Source organism: Fusarium flagelliforme (genome assembly GCF_020744385.1).
Source record: "Fusarium flagelliforme strain FIESC 12 MPI-CAGE-AA-0113 chromosome Unknown B0J16scaffold_8, whole genome shotgun sequence".
Lineage (NCBI taxonomy): Eukaryota > Fungi > Ascomycota > Sordariomycetes > Hypocreales > Nectriaceae > Fusarium > Fusarium flagelliforme.
This window is the reverse complement of record NW_025763510.1, coordinates 724,655-745,874: the sequence shown is the minus strand read 5'-3', so window position 1 is coordinate 745,874 and position 21,220 is coordinate 724,655. Positions and strand designations below refer to the sequence as shown.

General features: G+C 49.3%; 6 protein-coding genes across 6 annotated transcripts; 5 read left to right on the top strand and 1 right to left on the bottom strand.

The window, feature by feature from the left end:
- Nucleotides 1–3,506: 3,506 nt before the first annotated feature.
- Nucleotides 3,507–4,612, top strand: B0J16DRAFT_189505 (uncharacterized protein). The gene has a single exon (XM_046122773.1). It carries the CDS (start codon nucleotides 3,788–3,790, stop codon nucleotides 4,514–4,516), a length of 729 nt encoding a protein of 242 aa, XP_045977723.1. The 5' UTR covers nucleotides 3,507–3,787; the 3' UTR covers nucleotides 4,517–4,612.
- B0J16DRAFT_189504 (uncharacterized protein) lies at nucleotides 4,613–6,143 on the bottom strand. The gene has a single exon (XM_046122772.1). The coding sequence runs from the start codon at nucleotides 6,036–6,038 to the stop codon at nucleotides 4,710–4,712; it is 1,329 nt and encodes a 442-aa protein (XP_045977722.1). The 5' UTR covers nucleotides 6,039–6,143; the 3' UTR covers nucleotides 4,613–4,709.
- A 4,062-nt stretch (nucleotides 6,144–10,205) lies between these two features.
- Nucleotides 10,206–11,324, top strand: B0J16DRAFT_189473 (uncharacterized protein). The gene has a single exon (XM_046122771.1). The coding sequence runs from the start codon at nucleotides 10,402–10,404 to the stop codon at nucleotides 11,059–11,061; it is 660 nt and encodes a 219-aa protein (XP_045977721.1). The 5' UTR covers nucleotides 10,206–10,401; the 3' UTR covers nucleotides 11,062–11,324.
- A 2,184-nt stretch (nucleotides 11,325–13,508) lies between these two features.
- B0J16DRAFT_324879 (GTP cyclohydrolase II-domain-containing protein) lies at nucleotides 13,509–14,733 on the top strand (the record flags this gene model as incomplete). Its single annotated transcript, XM_046125853.1, has 2 exons — nucleotides 13,509–14,633; nucleotides 14,686–14,733. The coding sequence occupies 2 exons, from the start codon at nucleotides 13,509–13,511 to the stop codon at nucleotides 14,731–14,733; spliced, it is 1,173 nt and encodes a 390-aa protein (XP_045977720.1).
- An 841-nt stretch (nucleotides 14,734–15,574) lies between these two features.
- Nucleotides 15,575–20,024, top strand: B0J16DRAFT_276487 (uncharacterized protein; the record flags this gene model as incomplete). Its single annotated transcript, XM_046123747.1, has 3 exons — nucleotides 15,575–15,837; nucleotides 15,893–16,948; nucleotides 17,069–20,024. 3 exons carry the CDS (start codon nucleotides 15,575–15,577, stop codon nucleotides 20,022–20,024), a joined length of 4,275 nt encoding a protein of 1,424 aa, XP_045977719.1.
- Nucleotides 20,025–20,789: 765 nt separating this feature from the next.
- B0J16DRAFT_389261 (uncharacterized protein) lies at nucleotides 20,790–21,209 on the top strand (the record flags this gene model as incomplete). Its single annotated transcript, XM_046131806.1, has 1 exon — nucleotides 20,790–21,209. One exon carries the CDS (start codon nucleotides 20,790–20,792, stop codon nucleotides 21,207–21,209), a length of 420 nt encoding a protein of 139 aa, XP_045977718.1.
- Between the last annotated feature and the right edge of the window lie 11 nt (nucleotides 21,210–21,220).

Sequence of the window (21,220 nt, the reverse complement as noted above, 5' to 3'; positions counted from 1 at the left end):
GTGACATGACATGCACGCGTGGGGTGTCAGTTATCATGATGTGATAACATGTTAGACATGGGATGTATCAGACTTATTCCTTTGCTAGAAATTACCTTCTTTTCATACCAGATATCACTACCATAAGCCCATGAATTATGCTTAATGGGTCTCTGGGGCACCGGACCGGTCATTCCTTGGCCACATAGCCATAGCATTACAAGACCATCAAACACTGGAATTATAACCACACGTAATACCTTCAATTTCCCCATGCCTTTTACGTACAACAAACCAGTAGTCCCCATGGGACATCTCCATACTTTTCTTTTCTCCAGCTAAAATTACCGCGGGCTCATATCCGGGGCATAACACTCCAGACATACGATACGTCTCTCTTCTTATTACTGGATATGGAGGTTCTTGATGTTTGAGGCTAGCAGACCGAGGATGAAGTGTCATCAGTGCGCTCTGATATCGCCGAAGAATATGCGCTTCGCCGTTCTTCACTATGTGATCAAAGTGTCGGGCTTGCCCGGCTCTTTGTTTTGACCCTGCAGATCTTTTGTATCTCAGGGGGTTCAACTTTTTCTAGTGTGTCTTCGGTGCAGCTGCTTGGTGCCCGAAATGGACACTGACACTTCAGGATCGTCGATATAGTGTGAGAAATATCTGATGGGTAACAAACGGTTCGATTATCGACCACAGAGCCTATCAGAGTTATACATTAGAAACAATGATATCACTTACGCTCAGATAGTCATCTACACTCGCCTATTTGCTGCAAGACAGCCCAAGGCCAGACTTCCTCGTTAGGCAAGTATCGACTCGTCCCGAGCTTCTGTCAATCTCCTCCTATCTGTTTCACGGTCAAAGTAACCGGACCGTTACCACGCAGATCACACTCCTTATCATCAACGGCGTGGGATATCAGGATATCGTGACAACGGGACGAGTGATAAACGGAAGGCATATCATGACATCGGGGGCCTCATAAAGATCCGAGCATAAAATGCATGCATCACCTTGCTCAAGATATCGGAAAGCGACGGTCCTTGCAATCAAGGTCGTCTAAGCTTCTCCGCTTCCGAAGGAGTTCTGGCGAGCTTGATATCCAATTAGCATTCCTTTCAGGCAACTGTCGCCGAGTTCTCCCATTTAGATCCCGGGTTCAAAGCCGTTGATACGCGAATACTAAGGGTTCTCGTTACTTGCCACGGCGATTTCTCGGGTGTGAATGGATTCTCGTGGCCACATGGTATCGGAGATCTGTAACGTGGAAGGGCTCAGTACGGTCCGGGGATTCATATGTCGAAGCCGTTCCGGGGCAGGCAGATAGATACCCAATGTCTGTCACTGATGGATCTCGAAGTGGCTGTGTACTCCAGAGTATCGCAAGATAATACGTATTGATCATGACATCAACTGGTATTGACCAGGCGTGACACTCATAAATCTTACGTTACGAGTATAGCTTCAAAGACATGGTCAAGGAGCCACTCCACTGCCGAGTCTCCCGGAAGGTGAATATGTCAAAGTCATCAGCTACCAAGTATGGAATGTTATACCGGTGTCATTCTGGCTGATTCTAGAAATAGACTTTGTAATGTCTTGAGCTGTGTATGCCCAGTTCTAACCCCATCTGTACAGTTCAATGCTACGCATGAGGTGCCATATTCCCTTCCACAACTCTATCATTACGATATAAAACGCCCTTCTTGGGAGCGATGATCCCGTTGGCGTTGGTTATCGATGATCAGACATTCTCTTGGATACTGGCTATGTCGAGTTCTAACTAGTCAAGTGTTTCCCTTAGTAGCCACATAGCTGGCACTTTTTCTCCGACATCAGAACATCCTCCAAAGAAATGTACTTGGAGTGGTGCAAGTCCCTAGTCCTAACCACCTGTTTACGCTACAGTACCGTATTGTATTCCCTTTCTGACAATATCTACAGTCCAAAAGAGCAGTGCTTGATGTACGCTACACTGAAGTAATATTCCTCAGATATAATAAAGTGTTGAGTGACTATGACAACATACCATTCCATTCTCCATGAAAATACGAGCGTTTGCAGGCTCCTTTTCAGTCCACGCATGAGAGAAACACCATCTTAGGGGTACAGTTGATGGCAATTCAAGGCTATTGAGCTCTTTCTTCAGTACTCCTTTAAGTCTTAACTGGTTGTCGTCTTCAAGAGCCTCTTACGCTTCAAATGCAACTCGATTGCTGCAGCCTGTAGGGATGGGATGTAAACAATTGTGAGACCATCGTCCCCAAGCTCTGAATCATGATCTCAGTCTTGGTTCGAGACAATGTGAGTCTTGTTTCGATGGGCTTCTTTGTCGACATGTAGGGTTTGTGCTTGGATTTCTCCGCGCCATAGTTCGTAAAGCTGTTGGGGACAGTTATCTTTAAGCTGGTATGTTCAAGTTCTCAGTTGCATGGTCTCTCGTGTTCTGCTGGGGCTATTCGCAAGTGGCATTGGTATTGGATCCAAACTTCTCTGACGAATCGACAAGTCATAGTCTAAGGTTGTGGCATCTGTCCATAGGAAGCCTTATAATTAGCAAGCCCTCAAAGGTACAACAGTGCATCGAATCTCGAAGACCGTTCCACCCGTCGCTTACTGTGGTATCACCGTCTTGCGAATTATAACTGCCATGCTTTGCCACTTATTTCATCCTTGAGGAAGCTATACCACTGGTCTAAGTGGCAAACTGCCAACTGGGCAGTATGAGCCCAACACTATCACCAAGCCTTAGGCCTCAAAGACAACTCATGAACTGAGTGGACTAGGTCTTGCTCCACCTGATCTGCCCAAGGCGGGAGAAAGAACTCCTCGGCAATGTGTCTTGGCTAGCACTTGAGGATCTTGGCCTATCTTCCCTGGATTTGCAGAAGACTGGAGATCTTGATACCGAACAAGCGCCCTGCTCCATCTCCAATTCACCAATACCTAAAGAAGGATATAGCCGCCCATCTTGAGTTTCAAAACTCCCTTACAGGCCATATTCGTGTCACAGAAGTCGAATAAGGCAAAGTGTCTGTGAGAGTGATTGCCTGATCTGTCCAGAATATGTTACACATTCTAGAAATGCATACCTCAGTTACCCCATTACCACAGGTCTTCTAGTGGCGAATAGTCTTCATTCGATGAGGCTTAAGATCAGATAAACCACGAAACAAAACAGTATATGAGTCAGTCAAATGCATGCAGGGTCCAACTCCACGACAACCACCACTCCCGAAAGATCACATCAAACCCAACCCACAAACGAGCACAACAGCTGCCTATCTTTTTAACCCTCTCCATTTCACTATAATAATACTTTCTTGGACTAGTGGCTCATACATCTTCACGCACCAAGACCCCGGCCTTTTACCAAAAATGATTGGCTCTCATGCTCCCATACTCAAACACCACCAACAAAGCACAATGAAACAAGTGTTTTCCAAAATATCTTTCTCTAATGCTTTGGTAGGTTATCGCGACGCGTTGGACGCGGTGCATTCAGGACCAGTGGTTGTCGGCGCAACGTGGTTTGGTGAAGTGTTGACTTTGGATATAAACTGCGGTGACAACACATCAAATAATAACTCGACAGTCTTTTTTCAGCGTGCTTTTCTATTTACATTTTCTTTACTTTATCATCTATACAACCTTGATCATTTGGCTTCTCTCGTTTGAGCCTTTGTTATATCGCATTACTATACCATCGTCAACACACTATCTAGTGTCAACTCTCTCACTTACACACATACCGCAATTACACTCTCTTCACCACATCCAATCTTTAACATTCAAAATGTCCGACACTATCGCCTGGCTGGTCCCTACGGCACGCAACTCGCTCGCCGATAAAACAACGTACCTCGCCTGCAACATCTCCCGCACCGTTCAAACAACATCCTCCACAACCCTCACCTCCCGCCTTCCAAATCTCCTCGGCAGCCGTCCCTCCCGCGCCATTCAGCTCTCCTTCGACTCACCACCCAAGCGTCCAGGCTCTTTCGTCATAGGCTCAGACCCATCCAAATGCGATGTCGTACTTCCCACAATGCCAGGCATCGACGCACGACACTGCGAGTTAAGCTTCGATGCTGAAGGTCGTCTTGTGCTTAATGACTATTCGCAGGCTGGAACGCAAGTCTGGTATGATTGGGAGAGTAACGGTGATCAGACTGATTATACCTGGATTTTGAGCTCGGGTGCGCAGCAGGGATTTCCAAGTATGGTGCAGCGCATTACTGTTGATATTCAGGGCGTGAGATTCCAGGTCGTTGTTAATGATCACTCTGACGACTGGGACGCTTATCATGATAAAGTCGAGGATTTCGTGCGACAACCCGCGTGGTCGCAGGGTCTTTCTGCTGGATGGGATCGAGGATCGATCACCCCTGTTGCGCCGCTCTTTTCCAACGCTCCTCTCTTTCAGCATATCCTCGTAAAGGCATTGGGCGAAGAACCCGTCGGGGAAGTATACCTGTGGAATCTGGCTCGACCCTGGGAGCCCATGGTCAAGGCCGCCGCATAGAGCCTTTTATGTATCACGAATCGGCGTTCAGGTTTGGTCAAATTTTGTATATATAGCAGTATGATCCTTTGCAACGACAAAGGCAGCGATCTTTTAGCATTAGCGCAAGGCTTTGTCTTTTTTGGTAACAGTGTTCATCATTAAATCGAGGTATCACACAACTCCTGGCTCCCTATAGTCCCATGCTTTGCTTTTATTGATCCTCGGGAAGCGCCAACGCCTCAATCTTTTCCTTCTCGCTTGCTTCCGTCTGCTCCTGCTCCTCGTCCACGGCGAAGCGCGTCATGGCAAACTCGGGGATATGTCTTCTGCGAACGCGCTGGCCGCCCTTCTTACCCTGTCGCATCCTGGCGGTCTCAGCCTCTTCGGCCACAACGGCCTTCTCACCAGCCTTGTCCAGCATGGTGCCCTCCAAACTCAGATAGCTGATGTCTCCGCTGGTGCCAACGTCGAAGTTGCGTATTCTGAAGCGAATCTTGCCCTTAACCTTATCGCCGTTGCCGTCGGCCCAGAAACCGGTGCTGTGGATTTGGCGGACCACACCGTGGTCGTCGGCGGTAATGACAGAGGCGGTCTCTTCGAAGCCTTGAGCTTCAGGGGACTCATTAGGAACCCACTTCCAGTCAGGAGGCAGTCGACGAGCCTCGATCGAAGCGTTGAACTTCCCAAAGCAAACAACACCAATGTGTCCCTCAGTCTGCAAGTTGACACTACCCTCCATCCAAGCACCACGGCTTGGCACGAAAAGATCGACATCAGCAGTGATCCATCCCCAACCAACAGCAGCCTCGGCCTTGGACATGACAGTCGCGGGCTCCTCATCGGTGGTAGCAGCGCCATTGCGACCAGGGTTTTCACCAAAAGCGACGTTCCTATACTCGAGGAGAACACCGCGCAGCGAAGGCACGTACTTGTTCAGATGGTGTTGCAGATGTTGGTACTGGCAGTTGGTGACGGGTTGCGCCCAGCCAATGGGGAATAGAGGCTCGTAAAGCGATACGGTCTGGGTGAAGAAGGGGAATTGAGGGTTCGCGGGGATATCGGGAGGTTGGTAGACGTCGTCTTTGGACTTTGATGGTTTGGCGGGAGGTGGCATGTCGATATCCATAGCGTCAGCGTCAGCAGGCGCAGCTTCTTCGGTCTGCTTCTGAGTTTCGGAACTATCTGTCGCTTCAGTATCCTTGCTCTTCTTGCTCTTCTTCTTCTTTTCGCCCTCTACGGGAGCTGCTGTCTCCTCAGGCGCAGCATCGTGCTTCTTCTTCTTATGCTTCTTCTCAGGCTTAGCTTCCTCGACCGCTGGTTCGCTTTCTAATGGCTTGACAGCATCATCGTCGTGCTTATCCTTCTTGCTCTTCTTCTTTTTCTTCTCGGGCTCAGTCGCAGGAACCTCTGCAGCAACGACGCTCTTGGATTTCTTATGCTTTCGCTCGGTATCGGCGCCAGCCTCCTCTTCGCGGGCTCGCTTCTTCTCTTTTCTCGCCTTCTTCTCGGCCTTGGCGGCGGCGTGGTCGATTGGCGCCATTTTTGCGGTTGGGCTGTTTTGCGAGCTATCGCGGTCGTATGGAATTGAAGAAGCCCGCGAGATCTCGAAAAATTCTAAAATTTTGGCTTATCTTATCGCGGAAGCTTGACGCTTCACCGAGGGAAGTGGGGCTTCACCTGCCTCACCTTGGAATCCAGACCTGAGCCGTAGGGTAAGTGAAATGTAAGTGGTGCTACTTGAAGACAAAATTACGGTCAACTAGCTGCATATTTCTGGTGATTGTTACTGGCTTGTTTTCGGCGTCCTTGATCACGAGCGCTATCCGTTGCTCATGCCAACGTGATACGAATCCAACCGACTTCATCCTCCGTTCCTCCGTCATAGATCATCTAACACTGCCAGAGCAGTTTTCGACCTCGCAATCTTTCAGGTTCCAGCATCTTTCGATACTCTGACGTTGTCTTGATCCAACTTCGCATGAACTATGTGCTGCTTAACGGCCGTGATTGGATATTGAGGTTTCTACTCAGACGCAAGCAAGATTTTTCGGAGGCATTTTCCTCTGCAAGCGTTGAGCTATTGTCTCAAGCATGCACTGTCTACACCAAGATCGGCTGAAAGGCAGTATGACTTGCAGGATAATTCGTCCGGCAAAAACAGATGTGAAGTTGGTCTCGTGAGAAGCCAGATTATGGTGAACAGGACGCTCCGATAGCCCATTGTCGAAGGATCAACTCGCCGGTCGTTCACTTAGCTCAACATGAAGGCACACACATGTACCTCGAGCGAGTAATGTTTTTCGCTGGACACACACAGAAACAAAAGGACCTGCTGTGTTTTAGCACCATCCGCCAAAACACCGATCACGGGATGACTCTTGTTCGAACTCATCGTTGAGAATGGCAGACATGACTATGCTCTCTCGCCATAGCAAGTGAAGATCAGAATTCACAACCACGATCAAATTGTCCGAAGTGCAGTGAACACGAAGCCGGAGATTTACAGTTCGTATTTCCCCAGATGAACATCAGTGGAGATGATATACAGGAGTTCCCCTCTTGCATCGGAACGGCCCTTCAAACACCGGGTTAAGTCAGTGCCCATATTACCCCAGACTCGTATTCAGAAATGTCCGAAATGCATAGCTACAAGTGTAACTATCGCACGCTGGAAAGCGACAATTTTGATGAATGTCTCGAGAAATGAAGCAGTACAGAGCAATGCCGACGGATATCCGCGAGACGCTGGAAGGAAGACCTCAATGTCACGATTCTCTGCGTTATCGGACCAAAAACATTCTAGACTGTCGGGGAAGCCATTTTCACTACGAATCACCCTGTCTGCATGAAGTAGGAATGTCAATGGAGCCGATCGGTATCCAGAGCTAACATCTTCGGTCGAATTCACAAACCCGGAAGGTGAGCAGTATTATGTTGAGAAGTTGAGAGTCCACCATCGGAGGTTTACAGCCACCATGCGAAAGCCCCATCCGTCGAATCAGAGCATCCGGAACAAAAAAGAAGAGTCTGACTCGAAGTTATACCGGACTCTGTTAAAAGAACCAAGTGGAGAAGAATACTACAAAGTGCGCAGACGAGCAGGCAACCGTTCAGAGTCTAGCCAGAGTGTAATGATGGCGTATCAGACGGTGCATTGAACGGCGCCTGTGACGGCGCGTACATAACGGAAGAATGTGATTATGTGAACCGGACAGAACCGGACGTTCTACGTTCTTCATGGTTTCGGGGTGGCTGAGGGAGCGTTTGAACTCTATCTTGGCCGAAGAAAGGACTTTCTCGAAGGACACCAAGAACCATGGCAGAGGCGAAAAAACGTGTGTGTTGGGACGGGAAGATGTCACCGACGGAAGAAAGCGAATGTTCCAAAAGAACGGTTGATGTCAACGCGCGGATCCAATGTTCTATTCTGGTCAACAAAGCCGCAGAGTTTCAGAGATTGTGGTTGCCGATATCCTTTGAGTTCTGTTTGACTCAAAGCCGCTGATTCAATGTCAGCGTCAAAGCCATGTGGATGGTTTAGCCACGAGTGCCTCTGCCGCGATCAAAGTCTCGAAAGGGTCTCGCGGTCCGCCCTTCAAGATTCAGCCACGATCGGTTCACTGATGATTCCAAGTTTCACGCCCAATCACGAATTAAGAAAAGAATTTTCTTCTTAATTGTTCTTTTACCCTGGTCACTATACACAAGGAATCAACTGCTGCATTTGTGAAGGTGCATGTGTGAGTGGATTCCCTTTGCAAGTCTCTGTTAAAGCCGCAGACAGACACCGAGCATCTGGAAAGCCGCTAAAAAGTGCTTCTTTGAAAACCTTGATTTCATGGCCCCCATCGCACAAAATCCACAGCGACAAGGCACAGTTTTACGAATGTGCAAGAAAACTTACGCACAGTATGAAGAGAGGGAAAAGAAAGAACGCAGAAAGCTCGGAGAGAATGACAAAGAAGCCGGCTTGACCAATTGGGTAATCCAGAGTTCCTGCAAGACTAACAATAGATGACGAAAACATTTCATCCACTATGTTGAACGAGAGTATGTCCTCATTCTGACTTACAGTACAAGGCACTGGATCAAATTGCCTTGTCTCACAGTGACGTGGTCAAAGTATTCATTGTTGGTGGTGCTGTTGTGAAGCCATCCATCTCAACTGACAGGCAGCCTCCCGTCAATAGATGCCCTAATTTGTTGTTGTTTTTGTTTAATTGATTGCCTGTTAATTAAACAGCAGGAATGTTTCCTCCACAAAGCAATCGAAAATTGAAACAAGCTTATCGGCTTCCCGCTGCCGTCGCCCGAGCGTTACAAGCGAAGCACATCAATCTGAGATTAACCCCGACCCTTTGAAGCTTGGCAATCACGATCTTTACTTCGGAAAAGTGTTTAGAGGCATCGGGACAAGAGCCTGATGTGATTATGTGAACTAACTATTGCTTCAAAAAGTCCTAGATTTTGTCGGAGCTGTTTGGTTGGGTGAGGTTCTTTTGATCCACCGTTCCACAGCATCACTTGTGAGGCATTTGGCAACTTTCTTGGTTGTGTAGCGCCAGCATCAACCATTTTTGACGGTGTCCGCAGGTACGTATTCCTCAATCACAGTACCCGTCGAGCATGCAAGCGCTTTGCAATTGAGTTGAGTTGTCAGGCATCCATGAGGCATTCACTTGGTCTAGATGGTGGCGCGAAGCAATATGCACGTGTCGTGGGGCCGGTCAGTAGAGAAGAGTTTTTCTTCTGCTCCGTTTTCTCCTCCGTCTTGGAATTTAGGTCCGTCTTGCTAGACTACTGCAAGTACTACTTCTGTGGTCTTGGAAAACGGAGCGCGTTTAAGTGACAGTCGGTTAATCCACTCACACTTGAACCAATGCAGCGCGACTCAAAGAGACCACGAATCGACTGAGAAGTTAGAACCAGGACTGCCTGCCTCGGAAGGACTCACAGAAAATAAGAATGACAAGGATTTGGTCAGGTACAAGACAAGGGATGTAAGCACGGTGTCAGGCACAAAACCAGTCAGAACTCTTGGTACGACACCCTTCAAGACGTGGATCAAATGGCACTGATTTACCCTCTTTGAGTGCATGCGTCTGCCGCCGTGCCGGGTCCCTGACTAACGCACCGTGCCTGGCAAACAAGCAGTTGAGACATTTTCCGGAATCCATTGGAACAAGTCCCGGGACTGGCTGCCCTTGGGTCTACCACACCTTAGCATGACCCCGGTACGTACATCCGCTCGGCAGCCAGCCGGGCGGGTCTGTGGACTCTGGAGACAACTTCAACAAAGACTACCTGCTCCATACCAAACTAGCCCAATGCCCCAAGCTTTCGCGAATCATGACTGCAGTTTCTCTTCCAATGACTCTGACTGTTGCTTGCTGTCAAGCCCGGAGTTCCACTCCCTCCAACTTACTAATCCAAGCGGTCGCTTTCTCGGCGCGAGATGTCTAGTTAGTTACTGTCGGTTTTTTCTCTGTTTCGCCTCGATATGCAGTTAGCACATTGGCATCTGCAGGCTTTGTCTCCCCGAGGACATGGACACGCACACCCTTGCAATGCAATGGGTTCGGTTCTCCGAGATCTGCCTTGTACCTGAATAAGGTCCCAAAGAGTCAAGGACACTGACACTCCCTCTCATGTATATAAAGTCCCATCATCCACCTCCAATACAAACACTCTCTTACTCTGCACCACAACACACTCTCTACGAGATTCCTTCCTTTTTCCAACTCTTTCTTCGTCATTCACTCGGCAGGCCGTCGATCTGAGATCAGTCCTTACACTCAAAACTCACTTGCCCACTCCTTCAAGTCAAGTACTTCTCTCCGCCGTGCGTTGAGATTATATCAAGTCGAGCCAGTCTCCACAAACAAAAAAGTATATACTTCAAAATGTTCGCCAAGTTCACCACCATCATCGCGGCTACCGCTGCTCTGGTCTCTGCCAACCCTCTCCCCCGAGGCGAGTCCGGCTCTGCCAGCATCACCCCCCATGATATGTACTCCTCCAGCATCGGAGTCCTGGGTTGCAAGATCAACACCAACCGAGTCGCCTACTGGCCCGGCTCCGTCGACTGCAACAACATCTGCGTCAAGGTCTCCAACGAGGGCCGCTCTGTCTACCTCCTCAAGATCGACTCTTCCGGCGGTGCCCACGACATCTCCTACGATGCCTGGAACTACCTTGGCTTCGGCAGCTCTGCCACCAAGGACCCCCAGATGGGTGGTGGCATCGCCATGAACTACGAGTACGTCCACGCCTCCAAGTGCAAGGACCTCCTCGACAACGGCAAGCTTCCCCTCGCCGCCGCCAACTCCATGAACTACGTCGCCTCTTGCCTCAGCGAGCCCAAGAGCTGGGTCGCCCAGAACTACGAGCTGTACAACATTAACGACCCCGTCTGCAAGCACGGCGTCAACGAGAAGTGCCACCTCAACCTCGCCGTCAGCAACCAGCCCGAGTGCCCCAGCGGTCTCGGATCCGTCAAGGAGCTCAAGATGAAGGTTGAGAACATCATGTACGGCACCGGCGAGAAGGCCGCTGCTCTGTAAATGCAGTTTCACTTTATGTCTTATGCCATGATGATGATCACCATAGAAAAATCGCCCGCCCTAGCAACTAGATGCAGGGAGAGGGCGTATCACTCTTTACGAATGATATGAAAAAACACTCTGGAATGATACACAGGATATAAAGGAAAAAAGGATTGTTTTTGCTTATTTTACACTTCACATGTATATACATATCTTTCAAGTCAAATACATTTTACAAATCGCTTCAACTTTGAGTCTCACACAATTTTTCACTCACTTTGTGCACTGGTATTCATCTCATACCCTAGCCTCAGCGGTTAGAATCTGAGACAGCACTTTGCTGACTGCATTGTTTGCTTTTTAGTTTACCGGTTACTTGCTTTTTTCTGCGTGGTTTTCCTCCCAGTCCATTAAACTCTGAGCTGCCTCTTATGTCACAGCACTTAAACTCTCCCTTGAGAGGGGCCAAAGCGGTACAGATCTATGACAAAGTGCGCATTTACACCACGAAGTAATTTTCTCAACAGCATGCAGTGGCATATTTTCATCCCCAACTGATCCTTTTCAGAATCTCGATCAACTCAATCGTGTTTTTGTAGAGCAGGCTGAGTCTTTGGAGGCCTTCAATGACCCCTTGACGAGGGGCCGTGTAAGCCATGGCCCCAGCCCCCTTCAGCCCTTGCTTCAGAATCCCCCTCTGAGGCTTTTTGGCAGCCCCGTAAGGCCCATTCAGCTCCATATGCTTGCTCACCTTGCTTGTTCACCCCTGGTAGCCTTGTTTTCTCACAGTACGTGCATACGTATGAACATGCGGTGTTCTTTCAAGGCGCGTAAGGCCAACATTGCCTAGTGGAGACAAGCCACGTGCAAGAACAGGCACAAGTCGGACCGGCAGGGATTAGAGAACGTCATGTTTCTTTGAATTGCTTCGCTGTACATGCACATTTGTCCAAGGCAATTGCTACAGTATTCAATAAACTCAGACCGCATATGCAGACATCAATCACACCGCCATCCATTCGGCAGTTCATTTCAGGGGGAGGGTAGCACTCGGGAGCTGAAGTCTAAAATGCAGTTGTAATATTATGAGCTGTCGTACTCCCAGTAGATCTGGGGAGTGACAGCTACGTGAGCCGCCTAGGCTTGATATGAAACAGGGGAAAAGAAAGAGTTTAACAAAGAGGAACCATTTCTATTTGTTCAGCAGTGACAGCTGAGTGTTGGCGGTTAGGCTCGTGTACCTGCATTTGAGCCAGGATGTTTGTGTTTCATTTTTTTCTTTGATGACATGCCAGGCCAGGCCGTTAGGTGTCTTGAATGTGGTGTGGTGGGAGTGTAACTTTGAGTGAGGGGTTCGTGGACGATTTGTGAGTTTTGTTGTGAGGGCATCATGTGAAAACGGCAGTGAACCGTTATCTTGATAACGGTAGTTGGTCTTGGCATTTTGACGAGAACTTACCCTACAGCTTGTCGAGTTGATCTTCAACAACGAATTACAGCAGATAAATGGCACTTTTATGACACCGAGAGCAAAATGAAACTCTCTTCGATTTTTCCGTATACATATCATGCATAACTTGAAGACATCTTGTGTTGTTGTCGTGTATTTACGCGACGACACTCATTTATGTTAAGCAGCATCTCTAAAAATCATCGTTCAACTTCGAGATACGAGCGTGACAAAAGCCAATGAGACTATAAATCGTCATACGACATATCCTGTCACTCTGTAAAACCAGTACTATTCCCTATGGAAATCCCATACCCGATAGCCAGGATAATTATCACAAGCGGGTGAATATCCGCGGATTCGGCTACTGACTCAGATTCATTGGCGGATTGGAAATGCTGACCGAGTCAACGGCGCCCCCACTAGCCGGCCTCGGCCGCTTTCGCCGAGGTTCTCTAGATTCTTTATCCCCAGTGCCGTCTAGAGTCTGGCATAACCCGCTGGCAACGGCGGACACTAATACAATTGTTAAACATTGATAACTGCGACTGAAATAATCACGGTCTGCACCGTGGAGATAATCGTCACCAATTGCTTACGTAGAAGGCTGTAATCTATTACCGCAGCGACGGATATAATGACTTCTCAAGGGTCCAACCCCGCTGCACATTGAAATATTTCCAGCCCGCGCGCGATGGAAATACTGTAGAAGCTGATGACTAATGAGACTTACCCCATTTTGTACCCTTGAATCTAAAGGAAACCCCACCATTCTATCAAGCCAAGTCAAGTCATGGTTCCGTAAACTATCGCCATACACAAGAATTGCGCTTACTCTACTCAATTGCTTCATACAACAGACGACACGCGACCTCTCTGTATACCTTAATTACTTCTCTCGCCTTACTCAGCCACCGAATGCGCATACCACCGCTGCGACACACGAACTAAACCGAAAGCCGAACCCCTCCAAACCCGATCGCGGCGCCGTCATTTGCCCGCCTCAAGCCAGAATATGCCGTCCGATGCGACTCCAGGCTCACCGGCGGGCTCCAGCTCAGCTCTGCCTTCCTTCTACTCACCCAAGACCGAAGCTGCCGACGCTTCCACTTCTGCGCACAATCACAATGACACCCTCGAGCAGTCCATAGACTCACTATCTCTCTCCCCCGCTCCCTCCACTCCCGCCTCCGCTTCCGTCTCCGCCCACCCCGATCCCGAGACCCCGATCGGCCAAGAACCCCCGCCATCACTGCTCTCTCCCTCCTTCACGCCCCCTTCTACACCTGGTACTGCTACACCGACGACGGCTGGCCTTCGCGGTGTCCCTGTCGACAGCTCCATCCCCTCCGGAGGATGCGGATCAAAGAAACCAAAGCTGCTCCCGACTCTCCCGAAGGTAGAATGTATTGTCCGCGCCCGTATTCCCACGGTGGCAGGAACAGAAATGTTCTTGCATCTGTACAGCAATAATGTGGACAACAAAGAGCACCTTGCTATCGTTTTTGGCAAGAATATCCGAAGTAAGAGTCTAGACGCTGTTCGGGAGGGTGAGACGGAGATGGACCGCATGGTGCGCGGCGCATACACAGGCAGGTTGTTCCCCGGTCGCACAACCAGTGGCATCGGCCCAGCGACCCCTCAAGAAGAGCAGCCACCCCAGGCGTCGGATCAGCCTCCTCTGGTGAGGATTCATTCCGAGTGCTACACAGGTGAGACAGCATGGTCAGCGCGATGCGACTGCGGTGAACAGCTCGACGAGGCGGCGCGCCTGATGAGTCTGCCGGGCAACAAGGCTGGCGGTATCATTATCTACCTGCGACAGGAAGGACGTGGCATTGGTCTTGGCGAGAAGCTCAAGGCGTACAACCTCCAAGATTTGGGATCTGATACTGTGGAGGCGAATCTGCTGTTGAGACATCCTGCTGATGCTCGAAGCTACGGTCTTGCTACGGCTATGTTGCTGGATCTCGGACAACCAGAGGTTCGACTGTTGACCAATAACCCTGATAAGATCCGAGCGGTCGAGGGTCCTAATAGAGAGGTTGTTGTTAAGGAGCGTGTGGCCATGGTGCCTTTGTCGTGGAAGGGACGAGGAGGATTCAGAAGCCAGGAAGTGGAGGGTTATCTCAAGACAAAGGTGAGCATCACTGATTCATTTGTCAGAGCAATGCTAACTGACACGATTTCAGATCGAGAAGATGGGCCATATGTTGGACATGGCATCAGTGCCACAGTAGATTCGATACGCGAACGAAATATAAATACCAGAAATACAAGGAAGGAAGAGAAAGAGAGAGACAACTTCAATAAGGCTTCTATTTTGTCGTCATTACACTCAATGGAGTTTATTCATTCTTTGGGGATTGATCTTGATGGCGTTGTACGGTGGAGCTTTGATGTATGCTGTATGGTAGACAAAAACCACATTTCAACAGGTCTCGGAATTATTATACATCTCGGTTTCTCTGTCTCATGTGCCTGTGTCTGGCGAGTTTGCAAGTTGCGGTCATCATGGCTGGTGTCATGAAGGCATATTGCATCATGAGACCTGGTTTTATCGTCCAGGTGTTGCGTACGCACAGAAGCTTGGCCAACAGTGAATAGGTTTGAGGGAGCTTGGAGTTAATGTCTGAAACTTTAGGTCATGTATATGATAAGTGTTGCGGGTAGTTGTCCTTTGCTATCCAGACTTTGTGTTCTAGAGATCATTTCATGGTCTTGATTTGAAACAGGATTCGATTGCCTTTTCATTACTCGCAGCTTCTTTATTTTGGCTGCCAATCGCAAACTAACGGTCGTTGCTAGTGGGTCGGTTGCTGCCGCTGGTCAGGGTGCCAGAAGAATTGGCCGCCCAGAGCATAGGAGAAGAAATGATTTAGTCACTTCGTGCTAGTTCAGGCTACCGCTTAGGCTGCTTTATTTTAGTAGCCCAAGCCTTAGAAGCGCGTCAAGCTCCAAAGCGCAACCTAAATTTCGTTTCGCGCAAACTCGCAAACTACCGTTTTCCAAAATTTGTTCTATTTCTCTATCCCGTACATTGTAACCATGCGATCATAGTCTTTTACAAACATCAACACCATGTCTTCTCAGACGATTCGCCTGCGTCTCATCATCCGCAGACACGCCGTTCCAGAAGTCAAACTCGTCTGGCCCTGCATCGCAAACGACGACCTTACGGTATCGAAGCTCCTCGCGCTCGTCAACGAGGTCGTACCGCTCGAGAGTGCAGACTGGGGTCTAGAGGACTATGTTGTCGAGCTAGCGGATGGCAAGGGCGATAGTTTCGAGCTGCTGCATTTTCAACCTGTCGGCAAAGTTTTGAAAGAGGATGACCAAGTTTTGTACGACTTGCATTTGCTTTGCATATGAACATTTTTCGCTAACAGTTGCATACAGAATTAGATCGCTTTCCACCGAGGACCTTAAGAGACGAAGACTTAGTGGACGCCATCAAATATCATACGACGGGAAACATCTTATCGATGGCCTGGCTTTCGGTAGGCCCTGGTTGAGGGCACCGCGCGATCGCCCTGCGCTAGATTTACCACCGCGAAAACGAGCACGTATTACACACGAAGAAGAGGATGATGATGATTCTTATGCGGACGAGGAAGCTGCGTCAGAGCAACTCTTGCTTGAAGGCTCTTCACCAACTGAAGACAGGGAGGAACCAGACAGTGTACGCCTACGAGCAAGATTCGTCGATACCGATCAGCTTGGAGAGGAAGACGAGGAGATGGACGACGACACCGATTTCCAACTTGCACATGACCAGCTTGCAGAGCCCGAGGTTGAGGAAGACGAAGATTCTGAAACGAGCGACGAGGATGAGCCAGATGCCGATCTAGCTGATGAGTTGAAGCTTCTACAAGAGGACAATGCTTTGATCGAGCAAGGATCTGAGCAAGAGGAGATTTCTTCACCTGATAATATCCAAGAGGCGCAGACGGCGCCTGCACCTATGTTCGACCTTTCGATGCTCGACAAGATCACAGCACTACGAACCGCCTTCCCCTTTACAAGCATGTCAACTATGCAAAATGCCTTGCGCGACCACGATCTGAAGGAAACATACCAGATCCTTGCCAAAACCAACAGCCCGACGGTCAGCTACGACGAAGTGCTCGAAATTGCTTTTCTCGGCGCCGTGTTCAACCCACCTTCGAAACAACAGGGCCCTGAAGAAGATGGTGACGAGGAAGTGAACGAGAACGAGGAAGAAGAGGATGAGATTGAAGAACCGACACTGCGACTTCCCGGACAGCCCGAAGCGGACTCGAAACGGCCATTGATTCAAGAAGTGAATGACGACGAGAGCCCTTCGAAGGCACCGACCCCAATCCAAGCGAAGGCGAAATCTTTGATCAGTGTGGTGGATGAGGGCGACGATACCTCGAGCTCTTCTAGTAGCTCGGATTCTGATTCGGACTCTGACTCTGATTCCGATGAAGAGTTGGACAACAGCCAAAAGGAGGATTCCGACTCTGATAGCGATTCCGATTCATCAGATGATTCATCAGATGACGATTTAGATGACGGTTTAGACGACCAGCCTAAGGATGCAAGTTCCAGTGATGGTTCCGATTCCGACTCCGACTCAGATGTCGCCCCAACATTGGTTAAGGTTGCCAAAGCTACGGATATCTCTGGGGCACAGGACTCTGATAGCAGCGATAGCTCCAGCGACTCTGACTCTAGCTCAAGTGATTCTGATTCGGAGTCAGAGCCCGAGGAACTTTCCTCCAAAAAAGCGGCTGAGGTGAAACAATCGCGTGCAGCTGCTTCCCCCGAAGTGAAGACTCAAGACACAAAACCGCCTGGTGCCGGATTGGCCAAGACCAAGAAGCGGAATGCCAGAAGACGTGATCTCAAGCGACTGAAGGCCATGCAAGCTTTGGAAGACACTCAATCTCAACCGTCTACTAATGGAGCGGCAAGCGAGGACGCTGAATTTCTGGCCCGAAAGCGTGCTCTCTTGAGTGTCGTTAGTGACGAGAGCGAAGATGTCCCAAGCCCCCCGAAAGAAACGACAGCCACGGGCCCCAGCCCCATGATTGTTGAAGTTGAAACAGAGGAAACTCCAGCGCCTGCGACAACCCAAGACGCAGCTACAACTGAAGATTCTGCTCAGCGTCGCCATAAAGTCGATATGGGAGCTGGACGCCGAATGCTATTTGGCGCTCTTGGTCTAAAGAACCCCAAATCTAAAGCTGAAGAGGATAAGCTCCGCAAGAGCTTGATGAAGGATGTGAAGCCACTGCAAAACCCTCGAGTTCAACCGGAGGAAGCAAAGGTGAACGGGGTTGAGCCAACAGCCGAGCAAAAGGAAGAAGATCCCGAAGCTTGGCGAAAGGTGATTTCATACCGAGCGGTCGAATGCTGCCAGGAAGGTGTTATTCTGAGTGAACCACCATTTCCTTTCGTTCAAAGATGGGATCCTCAACAACAGTATTCTTCTATGAGGAAGCGAAAGAGGGCCTCGCAGGACTTCAATGACGACAGTTACTACGGGGAAGGCTCTCAATGGAACGGCGATGAAGAGTGGCAGGAAGAAGACACTCAAAAGAAGAAGAAGAAAAAGTCTAAGAAGCGAAAAGGCAAGGGAGGATATGATGGAGGATATGACGAGATGGAGATCACTGAAGATTTGTATGCCGAAACAGGGGCAAATGGCAACGACGAGGAGGACATCGTGTTGAATTATGATGACATCCCGAAGCCTCGTCTGCAGGATACGCAGTTCACAGAGATGGACGACCTCCCTACACTGCCTCCGGATCTTACCACTCTTCCCAGTCTTGCATTGTCCGATGCCAAGCCTGGTATGGTCATCACCTGGAAGCAACTTCTCATGTCAAAGGCAACGAAATGGCAACCTGAGATGGTATCCATGACTGGACTCGTCTTGTCAATCGACCAAGACAACTGCCTCCATGTCCTTCTGGCTAAGCGAGACAGGGATGAAGACGACAAAGAGTACGATGAGCACACAGGCCAACGAGTCTACGCAAAGTTTGAAGTGCCTGACCTGGACGATGATGATGACGGCGAGGAGGACAACGGACAAAGAGAAATCGCCTGGGAAGAGATGTCTGAACCGAGACTGGTTCAACCGGCGCCGTCTGACGACTCTTCGGAAACACTTGCCAAGGGCAAAGAACTTCTGAAGGAACATGCCAAGCCCGCACAGGACGATTCCATGGCGAACAATAAGGTTAGCACGCCAACACACCCTGATGAGACTATGGCTGAGGAGTTAGATACACAGAAAGTGAGAGCCGAGGTGGAGGCCGATTTGAAGGACCGAGAAGCTGCGACCGCAGACAGACCCTCAGGAACCGACAAATCGATCTCGATTCCTTCTGGCCAACAGCCACCACGGCTTGAGTTTATGGGCTTCGGAGATAACAGCCCGATCAGCAGTTTTGTTCGACCTATGGAGGGGTTGAGTGACATGACTAACAGTCCTACACGTCAGCTACGAGAAACAATAGAAGAAGTTCCTTTGACAAAGGCTTTGGAGGATTTTATAAGTAATGTGGAGGAAAAGAAAGACGACGAGGCGGATGGGGCGAAAGATGCAAATGACCTGGACGAGGCAATGCCGATTGTTGAGGCTGGCTGGGATACCATTGTTCCCGATAGTATGCCGTCACAGGACCTTTCACCACTTTCTAAGAAGGATGATGTCCCTATGGATCACCGACTGCTTGTGGTACCTTCATCTGCAGGCAGCGTTCGCAGTGGACGACAGCCACCATCGGTCAGTGGTCTCGAAGACCTCCCCGAGGAGCGCATTGAAGATTCAGTTGTGGATAATGGGCCTCACAAAAGAACACCAAGCCCTCAGATTTCTGCCGTCTCGGTGAGGAGTAGCAGCCCTTTTCCTTCTTTGGAAGAAATCTTCGCAACAGCGAGACAGACACAAAGCCCAGCAAAATTCTCACAACCATCTGTGCCGCGATTTTTGAAGACCGAAAAACGAGATGATGAGTACCAAGAGGCGATGCGAAAATTGGATGAGGGAGAGGACGAGTCTGATCGTTCTCATGATCGCAACAAATCTCTACGCAGCTTGTTTAAACACGCGACGCAGCAGAAAAGCCCTTTACAACAGTCAATCAAGAGCGAGGTGGTCGAAACTGAACGCATCGCAGCACCACCATCGTCGCAAAAGATCAAAGAAGAATCGCAATTCATGGTACCAGAAGACAGCCAGGTTATCGAACTGAGCTCCAGCCCACCGTATGTCGAACATTATGCTGAAGATAATGAGGACGAAACATATGATGATGGTCCTCTGCCGCAAGGTTCAGGCTGGGTGCAGAAGAATTACAGTGAAGTCAAGACACGAAGTCGAGGCAAGAGTCTTCCTGCAGCGGCGGCGAAAGAAGTCAAGGACAAGACGACCACCACCACACAAGCTCGTACAGCGCGTGGACGGACATCTCTTCCGCCAGCTCGAGCTGTTACTGCTAGTGCTTTCAGCCAGATTAGGGGGCGAAGGAAGCCAACACGCAAGTTCTGAGAAACACGGCAAGGTAGTCTATGGAAGTTCTGGAAGGGATGAAAGGGGTTTCTTTGCGTCATTGCATCATCGGCAGGGTAGCGAAAAGACACGCGATTAGGTAAATGCGTGTCAAAGCATATATTCCAGTGTAATATTAGGAACATGGCGTTATGGGAACATGCATCACATCCTAGCGTTTGGTTGAGGACAAAAGATGAACATGGTGCAAAATGCACTAGCACAAAGAAATAAACAAGTTCAAAAACCAAGATTCATCAATCTCAAACAATTTCTTGTCCAACGTCTCATGTGAGGAGCATCACGAACCGATGCTTAGTCGTGGGCCTGTCTCAGTGCAGGGTTAGAGGGAAAAGCTGCATCACGAGCCAGTCCATGTCAGCCAACCAAACCTCCCCAGGGAGCAGATGATGCAGCGAAACAACCCACCATCACCACCACCAAAATTGTATATTGTCCCTGATCTAGTGTCTCATGAGCGGGATAAAATGTTGCAGCTGTTGGCTATTGTCGCGTGGTTGTTTCTTGGTTCATTGGGGTTGTGAGAATATATTGTTCAAGATGTTTCCTTTGTTCGGGAGTTTGTGAGTTGTGACTTTTACTGCTGTGCTCGTCTTTGTTCAAGGGATACTGTAAAATACTTGGTTCAGGACCGATATATAACGACGAGATCAATCTACAGAGTTCTACCAGCAGATATCTCCATCTTGAACGGATACACAAGACCTACCTACTCAAGAACTACACCAAACCAATATCGCAACCATGTTGCCTTTTCGCTACTTCATCTTCACTCTCCTGGCTATCTTGGGCTGGACGAGTACAAGCTTTTGTCTACCTACACAAACCGCCGAAGCTCAACCCGCGTCAACACTATCGCACGCTCTTCCCGATACAACGGACATGCCTCTAGAAGACAGACAATACAGAGACAACTCCAACCCATCAGTCTTCAACCCTCCCGTCACCGCAGCGCCCGACCAAGCCGAAAAGCTGGCGAGCATGGGCTGGGCGCAGACAACTTACTACGAATGCAAGACGAGAGACGGCAAGGAACGTTGTGGTTGGCACATCCCTGTGTACAAGGCCGCTGCTCATGGTCGACGAGAAGAGATTGTGGGGTGGAAAGTTGTTGTTGGAATCGCTTTGGGATTGGCTATGTTGCTGTCTCGAGCATGGTGGTGATTTTGAAGATG